Consider the following 19,039-nt stretch of genomic DNA (forward strand, 5'->3'; position numbering starts at 1 on the left):
CAGACACCGTAGTTAACAGTTCAAAAAGAAAACAGATTTGTATACCGGGCGGTTTCTTCTGTTAAGATTGGAGAGCTTTACATGTTCACCTTTTAGGAAGCTGCCCAGATAATTTCCGAATCGAAACACACCGACAGGGGAAATGGTAGCGGAGCCTAGCTAAGCTCGACACTACGAGCGGATCCTTGGACTGTCCAACTTATGGAGCTGTCCAAGTGTGAGAGGTGTACGTTGGTGGGGCACGTCCTACAAAGAAAAATAGCGTACGCTATTTTTTTTTTTCGCGTACGCAAAGTTTTTGTTTACTTGCTTAGAACTCGCTAATAGTGAGTTTTACAATAGCGAAAGAAAAAGCTTGGCGTGGAACTCGCTAATTACCTTTTTCACAAACTGCTGACTGAAAAAAAGCGAACAACCCTACTGCCGGAACAACGATCGGTTTATTTCGTCACGAGATCGGCTTTATGGGGCTTCGAGAATGGCGATCTCATGACGGCTCGAATCAGGCTCGAAAAAAAAGCAAAAGAGGAAAGAAGCAGACTTTTTCTTGCGAGTGATAAGGTCATCAAAAAATAAAGACAAAAAAAGAGAAAAAATCAGCGAGATCAAAAATGAACGTCGAGCGCTCCAGAAGACGTGGCTTATTTTGTCACAGGAAATAAAAAAAGAAAGATGACCGACAACTTTTTAATCACACCGGGCAAAATTTCACATTTTGGCCTCTGGTCCGGGCGGCTAGCACTATACGTAACGGCGGAAACTGAGCATACGGCAATGCGAAGTTTATTTCCGCAATAAGAGAAACCCGTTTTTTCTTCGTTTTTTTATTTCAAACACCTCACACTTATTCCGATATGTTCGTTTATATTGCTCGGTCATCTTGCGGCAGGCGCAGCTAGCAAGTGTCGAGGTACTCTAGACGGTCGCCGACGTTCCTGCTGGCGTTGCAAACCGCCGATCTCACAATAAACTATACACTCTAAAAACTAGTCTGCGAGTTCCATTTTGTGCAAAATACGAGGAAAGGCAATCGCGGCGAAATATAGAAGGATCGCGGCGTATGACGATGACCGGAATACAATTCGAAATGACAAATGCAATGTTCAATGTGCCCAGGGACATTGAGCGAGTGACAGGTCATTCTCGTTGCCACTGTGCACATTGCATTATTGTTTTTCTTGTCTCATCATATTCTGAGCTTTTGGATTTGCTGAGATCCTTCTATCATTCGCTTTGATTGGGTGTCTCTTTGTTCTCCGAGCAAATGAACTCGGCTGTGGATTATTCATGTTCAGACTTCTTGTTTCGTGATTCGCTTTTCGACCTTTTTCTCGGTTAAAGCGGCTCTCTCATTGAGTGCGGAGTGACACCGAGATGTTCAATGCCCGCCACGCCGTGCGTTATTTTTTTTTCTTAATAGATCGTTAGTTACTCTAGAAAGTGTGTGCAGTGCGCCATGACGACTTGTTCAGGGGGACCCAATGGCAGCGCGGATGCCTGCCCAGGTTTCTTCGGCCGTGGGGAGGATGTACTTGGGGGGAAGAAGGAAACCCCTGGAGGAATCGGACGACGTACTTCCTGGCTCAAGCTCGAGAGCAAAGCTCTTCGTCACTCCCGCCTTCTCGTAGGCCCAGTCCACGCTGGAACCGGTCACTGGATCTGAAAGGACAACGTGTCTCGGTTGTGGCCGCTTACTCGGAGATAACACACTGAAGCCGTCTATTGGGTACACATAGAATAATATACCCACGACTTGAAATAATTATGGCAATGTTGCAAAGGACCGTTTTTCAAGAGAGGCGCGTACACGTCACAAGCACGGCAAATCCTTCTGTTTGTTCATATTAAAAATAGCTAAAGAAAAACCGGCAAAAAAGACGAAGAAGCTCACAGGACAAGTGATACACAGATGATAGTTGTTTCGGGGCTGCCTGAAAGATAGCGCTCTTGTGCACGTCTGTTCCGTCGTCGTAAGCAAGCACATGTGATAGTGATGTATTAACTCGCACTCAAACGTAAAGGTGTGAACGAGTCTTTACCCGTTGGTTAGAGACGATTGTCTGCCCTTCATGCATGGATTTTACTTAGGGATTCACAAAACCCCAAGAGCATCGCGAGGAAGCAGAACCACTGATTACTTTTTAGGCGTAGCAGATTTGTCATGAGCGTTGTAGAGGATATATTTTAAGGCGAAAACATTAACTGTCCCAAGGAGCGAGCCGACGTCATCAGCTTTGAAGCCGACAAACCGCACCTTAACTCCTTTCTCCAAGTGAAACCAGCTCCCCGCTATGAAACCACATGAAAAGCCTAGCCAAACGACACATAGTTTCCCCGATTCCAAAGGAGCGGAGTAAAGCTGATAGATTTCGGCTTTGGGCCCATTGGCTGGCGCGCGTCGACAAGCCTCCCATTGGCCGCTGCGTGTCAGTTTCAATGACCGGCACCCCATGGCGCTGCGTGCCCGCGAGGCAGCAGGTCAACCGGTCCACGACCAAGGTCAGCGCGCCGAGGACTGAGCGTGCGCTCGACCTTGGATGCACGTACGCCGCAGACGAAAGAAGGGAGGTGGAAGAACGGCGTGCATGCTTTCGCATTCACAACTCATAACAAGTGCTTAGGTGTGCCTCGAGCCTTTTTTTTTATTGCATTCCTGTTGACCACCGATCGTGCGGTGCGACTAACATCAATACGAGCAAGGGAGGTTCATTCAGGGTTGCCGTATAGAATATCACTTTGAAATGAAATGTTCCCAGGCAGAACACAGTATCGCGCCGATATTGGCGTCAAGTTGGAGAGATTGTGCCGGTACCATTTTGACCCAGCCGATATCTGTGAAGCATCAGATAGGGTAGCGCCGACGCCATCCTGACATACCGTATCCGTTGAGTGTGGGGAGTGTCGGTTGTGAATCGGCCATGCTGGGCAGGTGTTCGAATTTCTTGACCAACTCAGAACCGAATTTAAAAAAATAAAAAATAAGCAAAGCAGAATTTGCTTATTTTTATCTCAAGTAGGACAGACAAAGAAACGAGAGGGAGCTTACCTGCACTATCTACCCCCTTCGACCTCGCCTTTTGTTAAGCCTCCCCACGATATTTTGTCTTCGTTTGGCTGTAAGCGAGCTGGACAGCTGCTCAAGCAAATTGGAAGCATGGCGCGAAACATGTGACCGATCTCCGTAGAACAAAATCGCTTGGACCAAAATTTGTCACGCGACTCGCTCTGACGCGCTGGTGGGATCACTGGGACCGTAGCCTGCGGTGCTTGCCAAGTTGTGGGCATCGGTGTATGGGGTTACGTAGGTCCGGTTTCCGAAATGCGCTCTTCGGTGTTCTCTTGGTTTTGTGCGTTACAGACTTGGCCGTAGTTTTTCGTCGAAAACGCCTGGAATACGTCTAAGCCAATTTTTCGGTGATGGCCGTTTTCTATGCTGAATGCTGGGCTAGTTGGTATTGGTCTTGGGTTACCAAAGACATGGTAGCGCTTTTTACACGAGGACAAAAGAAAAAAAAAAAGACTAGACAGACACGAGTGCGACAGGGCGTTTTCTACGTCGGAGTGCGTGGAATACTCGTGGTGTGTTCATTGGACGCCCTTGGAGATAGAACTGCTCCTTTGGCGACAGCGAAGCTTTCGTTGAATGTGGGAGACCTTCTCCTTTCTCGACTTGTGTCTTCGTAGCTCTGTGCTGCCCCAGTCGGAATATGAATCTATAACGATTTACATCATATCGCTGTTTGGTCGTAAGTGCACTGCAATCGTGCTTCAAATAGTAGTCCTGCTTTTGTTTCAATATGTAGTCTTAGTATATCGTTTTTGGAGTCATTGAACGATCTACTAAAACTCTGTAACCTCCCCGACCGTTCGTGTTTGATTTATTATTTTGCTCGGCATAAAAACAGTGTAATTATGTTTAATAAAGAAAAGCTGTGTGAAATTTCAGGGGTTTAATTAACTTCTGTAAAAGATCGCAAACAATTTTGTTTGTCCATGTATGCCCGCAAGGTGCGCCCTATATCTGGAATCAACGTGCCAGTCAATACTGCCGATATTGCCGATATAAGGCGAGCGCATAGGCTATGTCCGGCCGACACACAGCAGATGCTTATGCGATATCTGGCCGATGCCTGGCCGACAGTTCGACATCGGTAGTGCTCGCACGATATGCCGCCGATACTAGGCCGGTGGCAGCACGGCGGGACGCCAATACCTGCCGGATACCGGGACGTGGTGGAAAACCGCACTTTCGGACGATATTAGAGCCGGGTTTCGGCCGGCATTGCCACGACACTGGCCAAGTATCACCGTGCTGCTTGACTGGTACTTGGGGAATGTGGCGAAGTGGAGAGTTTATATATTCTTTCCGTTTTTTTTTTTTTTTCCTCAACCGTCAGTGTAATGAGGTTCAGTCTAGCACGCTGTCGTCTTTCTTCCGGGAGAACCATGTAACATCTTTGCCTTTTTTCGATCAATGCACCGCTCTACAGTATTTAAATTCGGACATTTACTTAGTTATTTTCACATTTTTCACCCGCCTCCTTTTCTTCCAGTGAATTTTTGTCCTTCAACCGTCCAAACTTCCTTTTTTGTGGGCCTCCGATTTATCAGAGGGGGAGACCAAGCGGAATTTCTGCTCAAAGGAAATTGAGGACGTACGGTGGCTTTTAAAATTTTATTAAACCAAAAGTATATTTAAACTTACTGGGTCGAAAAAGTATGTCGCAGCAAAGGCTTTCCCCACATGAAAAACCAGTATTGCGCAGTGTTACAGCCGATAGACTCATTTTGGTTGCCACGATGAGCTTCTGTTTGTTGCTTGAATATCGGGCGCCTTGCCAAAATAAAAGCCTTTTGCGGGATAGCTTCATCATAAGTCATACTGTGGTAACGTCTTTTTTTTCATCTCGGTAGGTTTATCTTGTGTCACACTTTTGCAATCCGAGCACTATCACCCCTAAACCATTCCTGCCCACGGCAAGGCCTCCGTCGTAGTCCAGGGGCGTCCCCTAATTCCTCTCAGTTCACTAGGACACAATCCATGTGCTCTGAGACAATTGCAGCTATACTCGTACGCACCTCAATAACCGCAGGAAAAGAGTCAGGGTTCTTATGAAATATTACTCCATTCCCCTGAATGTTGAAATAAGCTACATGAGTTTGAATCTTAGTTTAGCTTTATGCTATTTTATCAAGACGCAAATGTTTCAAAACACAAAGGCATTGTTTCTTCCTCCGACAAGCAAATCCCCCCCCCCCCCCGCCCTTTTTGTTTCTTCTGGAAAACACTCCGCGTAGCAACGCAGAAATAATGAGCAATTGTTTTTTCTCGTTGTAGAAACGAGTACAGAAGGCGATGCCTCCGCGTGATGCCATCGTTAGGGGATAGGCAAAGACGCTGAAGGTGTGGGGTATTTATTACATCACGCTCTATATCAGGACGACTTAATTTACTTACAGATGATTTTGTTAATTGGGCCGACAGTGTAATTCGTGCCCGACACTTTGCGGATGGCCTCGGCACCCCTCTCCGAAATGGTAAGCTGAAACAAAGAGAAAAAATAAAATCACCGCAATTAGGTTCGTTGTATTATTGAGGCTTCAAACTGCACAAAGCACATCACCCTATGGATATCAAGTAACTAAGTTCGGGAAACGTTCATTTAGAGAAGCAGGCCGCCATCAGTTACCCTCTTGAGGAAAGCTAGCAAAGCCGGCGCTGGCCGAGTTAGACTTCCCCTTCAAAACGGTGTGCTTGCCGTGGGGCACAATTTTTGCTACTCGCTGCTATGTCTGTAACCTCCTTTTGAACATCTGCCGAAGTAACCAACGTCAATGGGTCTTCGTCTTCGTCTTTCTCCAATATCGAACGAAGCTGCTGCTGCGAACACACAAAGCGGCCGTAGTCGTACTAACGGCCAACCGGGGTAATGCTTATTAAATGCTGTTCTGTTTTATACGCGGTGATTGATCCGCGCTTTCTACTTGGGAGCTACTGTTGTAAATAAAACAAGCTTCGAGTTGGGCAGTATCCTGACACAAATCTATCACGATAGTATTTCAGAAATAATTTTAGTATTTATATTTCTGTATGGCGAAAAAATTGTTCATTCATTAATTGTATTGCAGTGTCGGAACACATTTTTGGTCAATTCGGTGTATCGCGATACTTTCCCTGGCCAATGTATCTCGCTGCAACATTCGAGAAATCAGTGACACTCAAGCGAAAGCTAAAGAAACGGTTTTGTCTCTTCTTTTTTTCCTCAGAAAAGACAGTAAATGGGACATGTAAAGCTTTGTTATCAAGCAGACCAAGGTTTTTATTTGAAAAATACGGTCCCGACATTGGTGACAACTGAAGCCTCCAAGAATATCTTCCTGGAGGCTTCAGTTGGGCAACAATTTTGTGGAATCAAAACCTTGAGGGCACAGTCTACACCAGATTAACAGCTGTTCAGTGAGCTGCCAGCTTCAATCACTAGAGCGAGTGTAAAGTTTTTTTCTTCAGATAAGCAGTGAAAAAAAGCAGAATTTCATTTCAAGGCGACGTCTTGAAGTCATTCTACAAGAGGTACCGACATGGGACTATACTCCGTTCACCTCTGAGCTAACAGTGCGGTGGAAGCTACGGACCCGTTGGAGCAATCATACGTCTTTTTTTCTCCACGTGATCACGCTCGCGCACACACCCATGCTCTCGGCGTCCTGTCACGCTACGTCACGCGACTACGTCTTGCCACGTTTGGTCACGGTGCAAAGTCGTGGTGTTACGTAATACCGTGCCACCACGTGATCTTGTTTCGTAGCTCAATGTAGCGGGGAAATTGACTTTTTGTCAAGTAGTGGCGTTACGTGCTTTCATCACGCCACGTAACGTGAATTTTATCAGTTAAACTTAGCGGTGACATGCACGAACAAACTGATACATTACTGGTACTTGGCGAAACCGTTAGAAAGCATTATATGCTTTATAACTAAAATTCCGTGTTCACGGGATTTTTTTGTTGTTGCTGATTTCTGGGTGTAGACTTGTTGCTTTTCGGTGCCAACTTTTGCGTCGTAAAATTAAAAAAAAAATAAATCTGGGTTTATCGGTGCTTCTTTTAAAGAAAATAGTACACGGACATGAGATTCCCCAACCTACAAGCCTCGTGTGAGTAGCAAAAATATTGGGAAAAGGTTTCGGCCCTGATAAGAAAAAGAAACTGCGTCGCTAAGATAGCCTCACGGGCAGTTCGGTGTGGGCATTGTTCTGGATGAAGGAAAAGTAGAGCTACAGATAAAAAAAAAAAAAAAAAAAATTCCGCGAAGCTTTTGTTTTTTATATTCCAAAAAGTTGCGAATCGGTTTTGGTTTTCTCCAAATCGAATAAACCAGGTTTGGGGGTTTCACTTTCGGGGTTTATCGGCATTTACAGGAAAAAAACGACACCCTATCATTACCGATATGTGTCACGTTCCGGATCCACTCACCAGCTCCTGGTAGTTGGTGGCGTTTCTGGTCGTGTACGAGTAGGGAAACATCCACAAGAGGCTGTAGCTGTGCAGGCCGAAGTAGAACGAGACGCGATCCTGAGCAGCCAGCACGGCATCCCTCAGGGCGCGGGTTTCCGGCTCCGAGAAGGGACTGTCGCCGCAGTAAATCTCCGAACACGTGTCGTTGCTGGTTCCGACTCCTGTACGGAAAGAGTTATTTGTATTTAATATCGCTTTTTTTTTTGCATTGTTGCCATGGTTGAGCGGATTTGCTGCTCAACCATGGCCACAATTCGTAAAAGCTTGTGCGGTAAGTCAATGGGACAATATCGGTGCTATGAATGGCGCGTTTTCATATACGTCACATCACCTGTTTTACGGGGAGAGAGGAGGGAGGGGGGGAGGAGGGGGGGTTCGAGGTTTAGGTAAACACGCCTTCACTTGCTTACCCCCAAAAAAATCAGCAAACCAGAGCACCCATCCACGCGCTCTGGTTCGTTGATTTTTTAAAGTTTGTTCTCAATCCATTTTTGTCTGCCCGCAATACAAGGGTATTTCATTATCATACTTAGACAGAAACAAATAAACATATGATTGAATTGAATAAAAAAGCATACCTCATTTACTGACGAGTGTTACTAAAGGTGCTATGAAACCAGTTATTACCCTGTCAACATAGTCTTTTATTGTAGTTGATCTCGCTTTGCGTTCCACGCGAATTCTACAGACCCATATTGTTTTCAAGCGCTCTCGACTCTGGCTGCACAAATATTTCTTTACTCGCAGCATCTTTCAATGGTTTCCTCTTCCAAAGATCTAATTACGATTTCGTTGTTGCATTAAAGCGGATAGTGCACGTATATCATTCGTAACATCTTGAAAAGCCGAGACTCATGCAGGAATAAAAATGCACTCAACGCACACATAGGTCCCTTTTTTCCCCAAAGTCTCGGGTATTCAAGACGCTAGAAGTTCATCGGCTCGCCTCTCCGTTATTTCGAAATGCTTTGGTCATCTTCTTTACTCCGTCAAACGGAACAAAGAGAGGAAATGAAGATATCCCTGAGACGACCTTCTTGCCGTCGTAAATTAGGGATCCCCGAGCAACACTCACCGCAAAACGCACCCACGTCGAAGTTCCGGTTACCATCCGCTCCCCGACAGGCCCCGGAGATCTTGCTCACCGACCGCGTTTTTCTCCATAGCCGATCCTGAAACGTTGGCGACAAAAAGACATCACGTAGGAGAGTGTTCGAAAAACAGCCATCACTCTAAAGCCGCTCTCACGCTGCTGATACTGCGAGACCGGTTATAACGAAAAAAACGGGAATTGGAAATTCCTTTGATATATCCGCTATTTCGTTATAACTGACATCGGTTAAAACGAAGTGCAAAAGGGAATGGAAAATCGTGATCGCTTCGCTGTAGGCGCCAGTTTGTTATAACCAACTTCGTTATAACCGACTTCGTTATAACCGGTTTCGATAGTACATCATACAAAAGACAGTCTGCAGACACTGTCTCTGGCGAGTTTCTTCTTTGTTTTGAGTGTGCTGTCAGATTAGCCATACAATGACTCTCTGCAGACGTATTCGAAGGAAACGTGCTTCGAATGCACTTGAGGAGCGTCCGCAGATGATTCTGTCATCATGTCTGCATCGTCCTTTGTGTGATGTGTGAGCAGAAAGACTCCAGCTTTCGCTGCGGTCTGACCGCGGCTCTAAAATTCTTGCAAGTGCTTGGCCACTTCCTAAACCAAAAAAACAATGAGCTAAAAAAAGGAAGCCTGTCCGCGCTCTGAATGGCGAAAGAACGCGAAACGCCAAAATCTGCGTCACAGCGCAGACTTCGTACATCTAAACCAGTTTTCAGCGTCGCCAGCCACCGAGTTCTCTTCGAAGATTATATCGCCTTTCGAGCAGTGCGCTCGAAAGTTGACGCTGACTGTCGCACATTGCGCGACAGTAGAATGCATGGCGGCGGATGGACAGGCTAATTGAAAAGGGGTTGATCGAGCATCGCATTCGGTGTTTTCTCACCGGAGACTTAATGAAAGTTCCGACATGGCACTGTGGTTTCCCTATTTTATTCTACCTGCTAGATCCTCTTGAAGATAGTTTAATTTCTCGTTCTTTGTTACTGGCAGAGGAGCCATGGCTTATCCCGGCAGTTTAGTTTCTATCCTTTAGATTCCTCACAAAGAAACCGGAGTGCGTATATCTATTAAAATCCTTTTATTCCCGGGGAAATATCCTTCGATAATTTGTAATATTATAATCATTTGATACGAACCATTACTTAAGAAACGCTTTAAAAGTCACTCCAAAACCCCGCCGCTTCGCGACGACGGGTACAGGGAGGAGAGCTGACGTCACTAGACGACAGGCTGCACTCTAAAACAAGTCTGTGTCTTCAATTTTCAATACAGAGGCTGCCAATCATAGCCATTTTTAGAAGAATCCCAGCGAATTACGGGGCTCACAGTACAGTAGTAGTAAATGTGCACCAGCTCACACAGCTGTCACTCAAAGCTCAGGAGGGCGGAGCCAAACCCGATCCGACCAATCACATCGCAGCAGGGCGTGGCCAAACCCAATCCGTCCAATCACAGAGCAGTAGGGCGGGGCCCCTTCCCCCTCTCCCATCCGAGTGACCAATGACAGGTCGTGAGCATAGATGGCCCCGCCCACAGGGCAATAGCCCGTGACCAATGGGAGCTCATCGAGGACCCGCCCTCGAGTCACGTACGTGGTATAGGTGTGAGGTCACGTAGCCAATGTTAACACATGCTTAACAAGGTGTTAAAGGGGCCCACCAACAATTTTTTGACCGGTTTGAAGTTTGCGCTGAGACGGAGCTCCATGAAAGCAGGAACACCGAGGAAAAAAAAATACTACTGAAATTCGCAATATTTTGTGAGTTATTAGCAAATTAAATTTTGCAGAAAACAACTTTAAATAAGCAAAACATTGCGCTTCATGACGTAAAATGAAACAGTTCTGCGATTGGAGCAAGGCGGTCGGCCAATTGGACGCGAGTTTGGTTGGTAGCCCGTCGGCCCCGGTCGGCTCGTCGGCCATTAGGCCTAGTTGCAACCATCGTAGCTTTGGGATCGGGTTGTCATCATCGATGAATTTACCGGGCTTATCGGATTTTGAGGGCGGATCTGGGCGTCGCGCCGTACGAGGACACTCCACGCAAGCGCCGCGTCTCTGCCTCAGTCCGCTTCGACAGCCGCGGAAGACTCGTCTCCCGCAACTCCGCCACCTCGGCGAGTAGGAGGTACAAACTGGGGAGCCTTCCCGTTGGGCACGATATAAGCTGGGTCCCGTCGCCGCACTTCACTCGAACATTGAAAAGTCTGTCACAGCACTAAAAGAAAATAAGGCTTCCCCTGGCTCCTCTTACTGCTTTTAGTTGACAGGAACCGGGGGCGCACAAGTGAAAATACGATGCGCGTTGTGTGCACGGATCACTTGTCGTCTGCTCGCGATGGTACGTCTACACTAGCGTGTAGAAACCGCAAAAAAACGTCGACGCTCAAATACTGTTGGAGGGCCCCTTTAACAGCCGATGTTATCGGTCACGTGCGCGGCGCGTGTCAGAAGCGTGGAAAAGACACGTACAGACATGTCGTCACCACCACTCTCATGACAACTGTTCAGAGCTTGTGTGCTCTGGGCGCGACGCGCCAGCCGGGCAGACGAAGCAGACGAGGGTAGACGAAGCAGACCCACAACGTTTATTACCCTAGCATCAAGTGGCGAAAAGTACCCCGCGTCTCGCGGCGCACGCGCTTATCTAGATCACGATGCGCTCCTGGCGCCATCTCTTGGTCTCCCCTACAACAACGACGTGATTTTCCCCGGGTTCGACTTGCGTCCGACAGAGGGCGCTCACGTGATGTCACACAGGGTTCGAGTTGCGTCCGACAGAGGGCGCTCACGTGATTTCACACAGGGTTCGAGTTCCGTCCGACAGAGGGCGCTCACGTGATGTCACATGACGGTGATGTGACATTATTTGAAAAAATAGTCAGAGTGCAGGCGAGCTGGTGTAAGTCGAACATGATTGGAAACCTGAGACTGGGGCAGGAAGAGAACACAACAGAAGGTAGTAAAAGAGGAGGCAACGTCTCAAACTCAGCTGCAAAGTTTATTTCGAACACGCGTTATATACCCCATCTCCAACGCCGTCTCTACAAAAAAAAAAAAAATAAAAAAAAAACATGACAAGAGGACAATGAAACTTCGGTAAACCTTCTCTTATCTCCCTTGACCTTGAACCTGAAGCAGGCTTAATCCCTTTTTCTTATGAATCCACTCTTCCATCGTCGTCTTCTATACAAATATTTCAAGCATACATGGCACTGGACAAGTTGGCACTTCGTTTGGCGGAACTGGAAGCAGACGTAGCGTACTATGGGCTTTCGTTGCGGAAGAACTTCATCGACCCAGCGCAGTTCAGACATCTATCAACAAGTGGTTTATCTTGGAGTTCAAAGAAGAAAGTTATCAAGGTCTACGGGGAAGGAGCCACCAGGAGAATACAAGAACTCTACACGGCGTGCAATAGACTTTGGGACCTCCTCTTGGGAATGGACTACAGGTGTCGAAAGGAGTTCCAGCACTGGGACAGCATCAAGAAGGCACAGTTCCACAGGATCTGGTATGTCAAGCGCACGCAAGGCTTGAACTCTGTTAAGATAATGAAGAGGGAGGAGAATTGTTTGCCATTGGCATTGCGTAATGTTCAGTGTGTGTCGGGATCGCGTTTAAATGTAGTCAACCCTTGTAGCATTTCGATTTCAGAAAGAACGGAAAGTTTTTTATCCAAGGGACCTAAATTTTGTCTCAATGTGAGGCCTTCCAGACTCGAAGTATTTTCCGCAGTTCAAAACGTTGCGCGCGTAGAATGTCATGATGAAAAGACGGCTTTTTTGGATCAGACGGTGGGGAGATTAGATAAAATCATGGGAGATATGTACCCGAAAGAAAATAGGAATTTTAAGGATGTAAACATGGTCAAGAATGAGATAGATTCACGGTCGTTAAAATTACTCCAAACGGATAAATCGGGGAGGTTTGGTATCCTCCCGATGAAAGAATTTCAAAACAAAGCTGAAAATGCCATAAGTGTATTGTTCAAGGACTGGAACGGAAAGTTGGCAAAGATGAGAAGGGACATATGCACAGTGTTAAAGGAAGAAGATAAAGAGCAAGTTGTCAAAAGCATAATGAGTCAATCCAAAATGTACCTATGTTAAAAATTTTTCCTAAAGGACCATAAAGTGGAGATGCCTCTCAGAGTGGTTGTAAACGAAAACGAAACGTGGCAAAAAGTTGTGTCTAAGTTTCTGCAGCATGGGTTAGGTCAGGTCAGTTTAGACAAATCCTTACCGCTGAGAAACACAGAAGAACTCATTCAGATCTTAGAACACAACCATGGGAGGAGGTGTTCGGTATTCTCCATGGATATAAAATATTTGTATTATTCTCTGGAAAAGAAGAGGCTGATGAATGCCGTGAAGGAGGTGCTAGAGTTGAATCTGGTAAAGTTTCAATCAGGATCGGGCGTAACAGTGGAAAGCTTCCTTACCGTGTTAGATCTCTATTTAAAGTATAGTCCCCGAATATAATAATCGAAAATACATCCAGAAAGAAGGTGTATGCATAGGCTCGTCCGTCACTCCGTTGTTAGCTGAAATATACCTCAACAGTTTGGATAGAGTATTGTTTGACAGGATGAATGAGTTAATTGTCACCTAACGTGGGCTTCATCAGAAGATATGTAGATGATATTTTTTTCTGCGCGTTTGAAGAAGGAAAGTTGGAGTATCTTGAAAAGTTTATTAGGTCAACGGCCCCGGAGTTGCATTTCACAGTAGAAAAACCAGAGGAGAACATGTTGCAGTTTTTGGACTTGCGCATTCAGGTAAAAAATGGTTTATGTTGGGAATATGGTAAGAAGATGGCTAAACTGGTGCTCCCGAGACAAAGGTGTCACTCTAAAATTATTAAGGCGGGAGTTGCGAAATCATTAATTGGTAATGCGCTAAAAAGTTCCTGTACCCATTTCATGAGTCAAGCTTTAAAAAGACAATGGGGTAGACTGGAGGACGCGGGGTATGATGAAACTTTTCTAAAACGGCAACTTTCTATTCAAATCAGAGACAAGCGGAATGAACCAACTGTTAGGAACCGACGAGTTGCTATACCGTATTTTCACGATATTTGCCATAACATAAAAGCGTCGGCGAAAAGGTTTGGCGTAGAAACAGTGTTCACATCCGATTTTAAGTTGTGCAAGCTTACAGCTTTTGAATCGAAACAGGAAGTTTGCCAGAAGGCACATCGCGAGAAGTCGGTACCGTGTGAGAATTCGGTGGTTTATGAGATTCCTTTGGAGTGTGGATTTAAATACGTAGGTCAGACGTCGAAATGTCTAAATGATAGACTGACGGAACACAAACGGAATGTGATAAACAACGCGTCCAATTCCGAGTTAGCGAGGCACCTTCTAGAGTGTAATAATTACAAAGCCAACTGGTCCGAAACGGAAGTAATTTACAAAGAACGCAATGATATGAAACGTGTAGTCCAAGAAACAATTCGTATAAAAACGTCTGGCAACTGTATAAGTCAGGCGTCATTGCAGTTTGGGAACGAATGTAAACAATTTCTACGCTTGTAAAGCTTTTTTTTTTTTTTTCTGTAGTACTAGTGTTGTTTATATGTGTATCCTTCGACTTGTTCGAGAAAGTTGCTGTGTTATCCATTTGTGGTTCGTGGTAGGAGGGCAATGTCCTTCTAATTTTTGGAGATGGCCCCAGTTCCGGCAGGTAGCAGTGTATAGTATTGTTTCTTTGGACTGAGTGATTTGTTAAAGGGAACGCACCTTTGAAGGTCAAACCCTTTCTTTGTGTTCAGTAGTGTTTTCACCTACGTTCGCCGGGTAGCGGTGGTTATGCTAGAATGTGTCCCTTTGTGTGAGTGTCCCACAGCCAAGGTCAAGGGAGATAAGAGAAGGTTTACCGAAGTGTCATTATCCTCTTGTCATGTTTTTTTTTTTTTTTTTTTTTTTGGTAAAGACCGCGTTGGAGATGGGGTATATAAAGCGTGTTCGAAATAAACTTTGCAGCAGAGTTTGAGACGTTGCCTCCTCTTTTACTACCTTCTGTTGTGTTGTTCTCTTCCTGCCCCAGTCTCAGGTTTACAGTCATGTTCGACATTATTTGAATATCTGCGCGGTAAATGGCTTTTACTCGCTAAAAAAGGCTCCGCGGCGGCTGGGAATCGACTTCGCTACCTTGAGCACAGCAGTCCGACAACCTACCTCCTACGCTAGAAGCACATTGGTTCCCAGAGCGCTTAGGGCGTCCTAGTTGTCCGTGTGTGTGTGTGCAAATCAGATCACGTGTTTTCCTGATACCTGACTTTTGCTACACAGTTAAAAACCAGGATACGTCATTGTCGAAGGTCATGTGTCGATGGTCGTGTAACATTGCTTGCATCGCTGGGCGCTAGCGTTGCTCGTCTTCTTATCACGTGATTTCGCGCGATTCAAACGGTGCTTGCGGACTCGTAGCCTCGTGGCGCCCCCTTATCTGATGCGTTTGGGGCCTTCGACCCGCTAAATTTGGGCATCATGTGACGGTCCCAAATAGCAGCAGTAGCCCTGCTAAAATATGGGGCCAGGTCGTAAAACTTTGCAAAAACCCAGCGAATCTTGGGAATAGGCGCCATCTACTGTTAAATAGTGAAGTGGTCGTCGTCAAAATGTGGTGCCATGTGGTGGTAAAAGCTTCGACCCGCTATAAACTTTGGACGTCATGTGACGGTCCAATTAGCATGAGCTAGGTGCCGCTAAATTGGGGGTGAGGTGACGGTAAAACTTTGAAGCTGACGGACCGTGTTAAGTTTTGGTCCAGCGTAAAGCTTTGAAGTGGACCTGTTGGGGCAATGTCTTGAAACTCACAGACCGTTCTGCGCTGGACCCAGTGATTTGTTTTTGAATAGACACCATCTAGCGTTAGAACTTTGCAGTGCTCATCGCTAAAATTGCTGACATCTGGTGGTAAAAGCTTCGACCCGCTAAATTTGGGCGTCATCTGAAGATTACCCTAGCACCAGCTGGATACCGCTAAATTTTGGCTGGGGTGACGGTAAAACTTTGAAGTTCACAGGCCGTGCTACATCTTGGGCCATCGTAAAGCATTCAAGTGGCCCTGCTAAATATTGGGTCCCAGCGTAAACTCTAAAGAGCTCACAGACCGTGCTGGATCCCAGTGAATTTCGGGATAGGTATCATCTAGTGTTAGAACTTTGAAGTGCTCTTTGCTAAATTTGCTCACATCTGGTGTTAAAAGCTACGACCCACCAAATTTGGGCGTGACATGACGGGTCCTTAGCACAAATGGTCAGCTGTATCCACCTAATTTTGAGAGGTGACGGTAAAAATTTGAAACTCACGAGCCGTGCTAAGTTGAGACCAAGCGTAAAGTTTTGACGTGGCACTGCCATATTTTGGGGGCTGGCCCGTAAAACTCTGAAGTGGCCCTGATAAAATTTCCAACCCAGCGCGTAAAGCTCTGCACAGTCCCAGCCAATTTTGGTATATCCGACACCTAGCGTTAAAACTTTGAACTGGTCGAAGATTATTTTAAACTTGAATGAGATAAAGATAGCATTTCCTCTTCGCGCACAGTTTAAATTTAGGCGTATGAGTTGTCACCTTCTTTCATAGATGGTGCGCGTTTTCATCTAGCGGCGTGGGTGTGACCTCGCGACATCTGTTGCGGAAAGGGTGAATTGCTCGTATTTCCAAGGCGTGCTCATCCGTATTTTCGCGCTCGCACAAGTCCCGGCTTTGTGCGGATGAGTTGCCGATTCCGTTTGTACATTGCGCGCGCACCTGAATCCCTTAGCTGGTGGGAACGTTTAGCATTGGGGAATTGTAGTAGACCGTTTCCGGAGCCCGCTAAGCACCCGGATAGCGCTCCGTAATCCGCCACAAGACCTTGAACTATGCAGACAAGGCTGGCGGCGCGCATGCGCAGCTGCGGCGTTTTCTTCCTGGATACCGTAGCGGAGGAGAAAAACGGTCTACTACAATTCCCTATTATCGCGCGACGTCTCTTGCTAATTTTAGCGTCATCTGTCTGCTGAACAGAGCAGTGTGGGAAATGGAACGGAAGGTCGCGCGCATCCATACGCGCTAAAGAAGAAACAGATATGGAGTTTCATTTTCTTTTATTCTCGTTCGCTCTTAGAGCACGCACACTTATAAAATCAGATACGGCTTTTAAATTAACTTTACGCAACAAAGTCATCATTGGAAATACTTTACACAAAAAATGTATACAAAAGAAGCAGTTTCAAGACAAATCCGAGGCAAAAAAAGTTGTGAAATGGAATCTCACGAGCAACGCGTGATACAGTAGAAAAATAATTACAAGGTCAGGGTGTTCGATGAGGAGAGAGATCGCCCGCTTTCGTACACTGTCGGATTATACAGAAAAAATGTACAACAATACAAGAAGTTTCAAGACGCACCGGCGGAAAAAAGTTTAGGAAATGAAATCTCGCGAGCCAACGCGGTGTACAGTTTAAAAAGTATTTACAAAGTCAGGGCGTGCGATGAGGTTATGAAAATCGCTTGGTTCCGGAAACGCTCTTTTGGCAGGCGCAGCTTTGTGGGGGGTCCTCTCCAGCTTGGACCGACAGATGGCATACCGAAAGCTGTAAAAAAAATCCGTTAAAACGTGCAAGTTGATCGTTTTTCTTTTTTTTAGTTTTTTTACCCACCGAACGCGTTGACCTATTCCGTCCTTTTTTGAACCAATGCCGGCGAACACGTTTCTGCCAAGTCATCCTTTAGGTACAACTGCATAACGTTCTACGCGGATTTCTCACCGATGAGGAGATGACACGAAGCATCAGCTGTTATTCACTGTCCACATAGTCATCTTCCACACCACTATCGTCATCTGAAAAATGAACAAGAAAAGTGGACGAAGCTATCAAGCTGTACATACGGGACTCACCTGTCCGCACTGGCAGCAGGTGCTCAGCCGCTATCAGATTATCCCGCACAGATTCTCGCACCTGCTGTGTCGCCTCGGCCGCCTCGGCCGCCTCGGCCACCCCGCAGGATCCACCCAACCCAGCCCAAAACTGTAGAGTCCGGAAGCGGGCCGTCAAATTGTTGTACAAGGTCAGAGGGTGAAAAATACGGTAGAAGCATCCCGCAAGGGCGGATATGCTCACCGAAGGCGACCGCAAGGATCACCGACATTTGCATCGCCAAGTATACAAATAGAGGTGGTTGTATATCTCTCCCGGGATCACCTTCTTCCTCGTCCCAGTTTCCTCCTTCACCCGAGCCGTAGTCATGGAGGAGTTGCGGATTGACGAACGCAATGATCTGTTCCTTCTACTGAAAGTTCTTCCGATTTCTTCCACCGCAGTCTCAGGTGTAATACGACATGATTCCATATCTCTCTCTTCTTTAGCGCGTATGGATGCGCGCGACCTTCCGTTCCATTTCCCACACTGCTCTGTTCAGCAGACAGATGACGCTAAAATTAGTGAGAGATGTCGCGCTTGCGAGAGAGAGAGTTGACGCCATCTACCAAGATGACGCTAAAATTAGCGAGAGACGTCGCGCGATAATAGGGAATTGTAGTAGACTGTTTTTCTCCTCCGCTACGGTATCCAGGAAGAAAACGCCGCAGCTGCGCATGCGCGCCGCCAGCCTTGTCTGCATAGTTCAAGGTCTTGTGGCGGATTACGGAGCGCTATCCGGGTGCTTAGCGGGCTCTGGAAACGGTCTATTACAATTCCCCAATGCTAAACGTTCCCACCAGCTAAGGGATTCAGGTGCGCGCGCAAAGTACAAACGGAATCGGCAACTCATCCGCACAAAGCCGGGACTTGTGCGAGCGCGAAAATACGGATGAGCACGCCTTGGAAATACGAGCAATTTACCCTTTCCGCAACAGATGTCGCGAGGTCACACCCACGCCGCTAGATGAAAACGCGCACCATCTATGAAAGAAGGTGACAACTCATACGCCTAAATTTAAACTGTGCGCGAAAAGAAAATGCTACCTTTATCTCATTCAAGTTTAAAATAATCTTCGACCAGTTCAAAGTTTTAACGCTAGGTGTCGGATATACCAAAATTGGCTGGGACTGTGCAGAGCTTTACGCGCTGGGTTGGAAATTTTATCAGGGCCACTTCAGAGTTTTACGGGGCAGCCCCCAAAGTATGGCAGTGCCACGTCAAAACTTTACGCTTGGTCTCAACTTAGCACGGCTCGTGAGTTTCAAATTTTTACCGTCACCTCTCAAAACTAGGTGGATACAGCTGACCATTTGTGCTAAGGACCCGTCATGTCACGCCCAAATTTGGTGGGTCGTAGCTTTTAACACCAGATGTGAGCAAATTTAGCAAAGAGCACTTCAAAGTTCTAACACTAGATGATACCTATCCCGAAATTCACTGGGATCCAGCACGGTCTGTGAGCTCTTTAGAGTTTACGCTGAGACCCAATATTTAGC

The 19,039-nt window shown here is 46.3% G+C and overlaps 1 protein-coding gene across 1 annotated transcript in view; it reads right to left on the bottom strand.

Moving 5' to 3' along the window:
* Positions 1-1,441: 1,441 nt before the first annotated feature.
* LOC115321551 (zinc carboxypeptidase-like) overlaps positions 1,442-19,039 on the bottom strand; it is a 49,080-nt gene continuing 31,482 nt past the window's right edge. The window contains exons 9-12 of the mRNA XM_040222185.3: positions 8,590-8,686; positions 7,473-7,675; positions 5,459-5,543; positions 1,442-1,659 (exon numbers count right to left, since the gene is read on the bottom strand). Coding sequence (XP_040078119.1) covers positions 1,469-1,659; positions 5,459-5,543; positions 7,473-7,675; positions 8,590-8,686 — 576 coding nt within the window. The 3' untranslated portion in view covers positions 1,442-1,468. The remainder of the gene's footprint in view (positions 1,660-5,458; positions 5,544-7,472; positions 7,676-8,589; positions 8,687-19,039) is intronic.

Source organism: Ixodes scapularis, unplaced genomic scaffold (genome assembly GCF_016920785.2).
Source record: "Ixodes scapularis isolate PalLabHiFi unplaced genomic scaffold, ASM1692078v2 PGA_scaffold1__304_contigs__length_218370807, whole genome shotgun sequence".
Taxonomy (NCBI): domain Eukaryota; kingdom Metazoa; phylum Arthropoda; class Arachnida; order Ixodida; family Ixodidae; genus Ixodes; species Ixodes scapularis.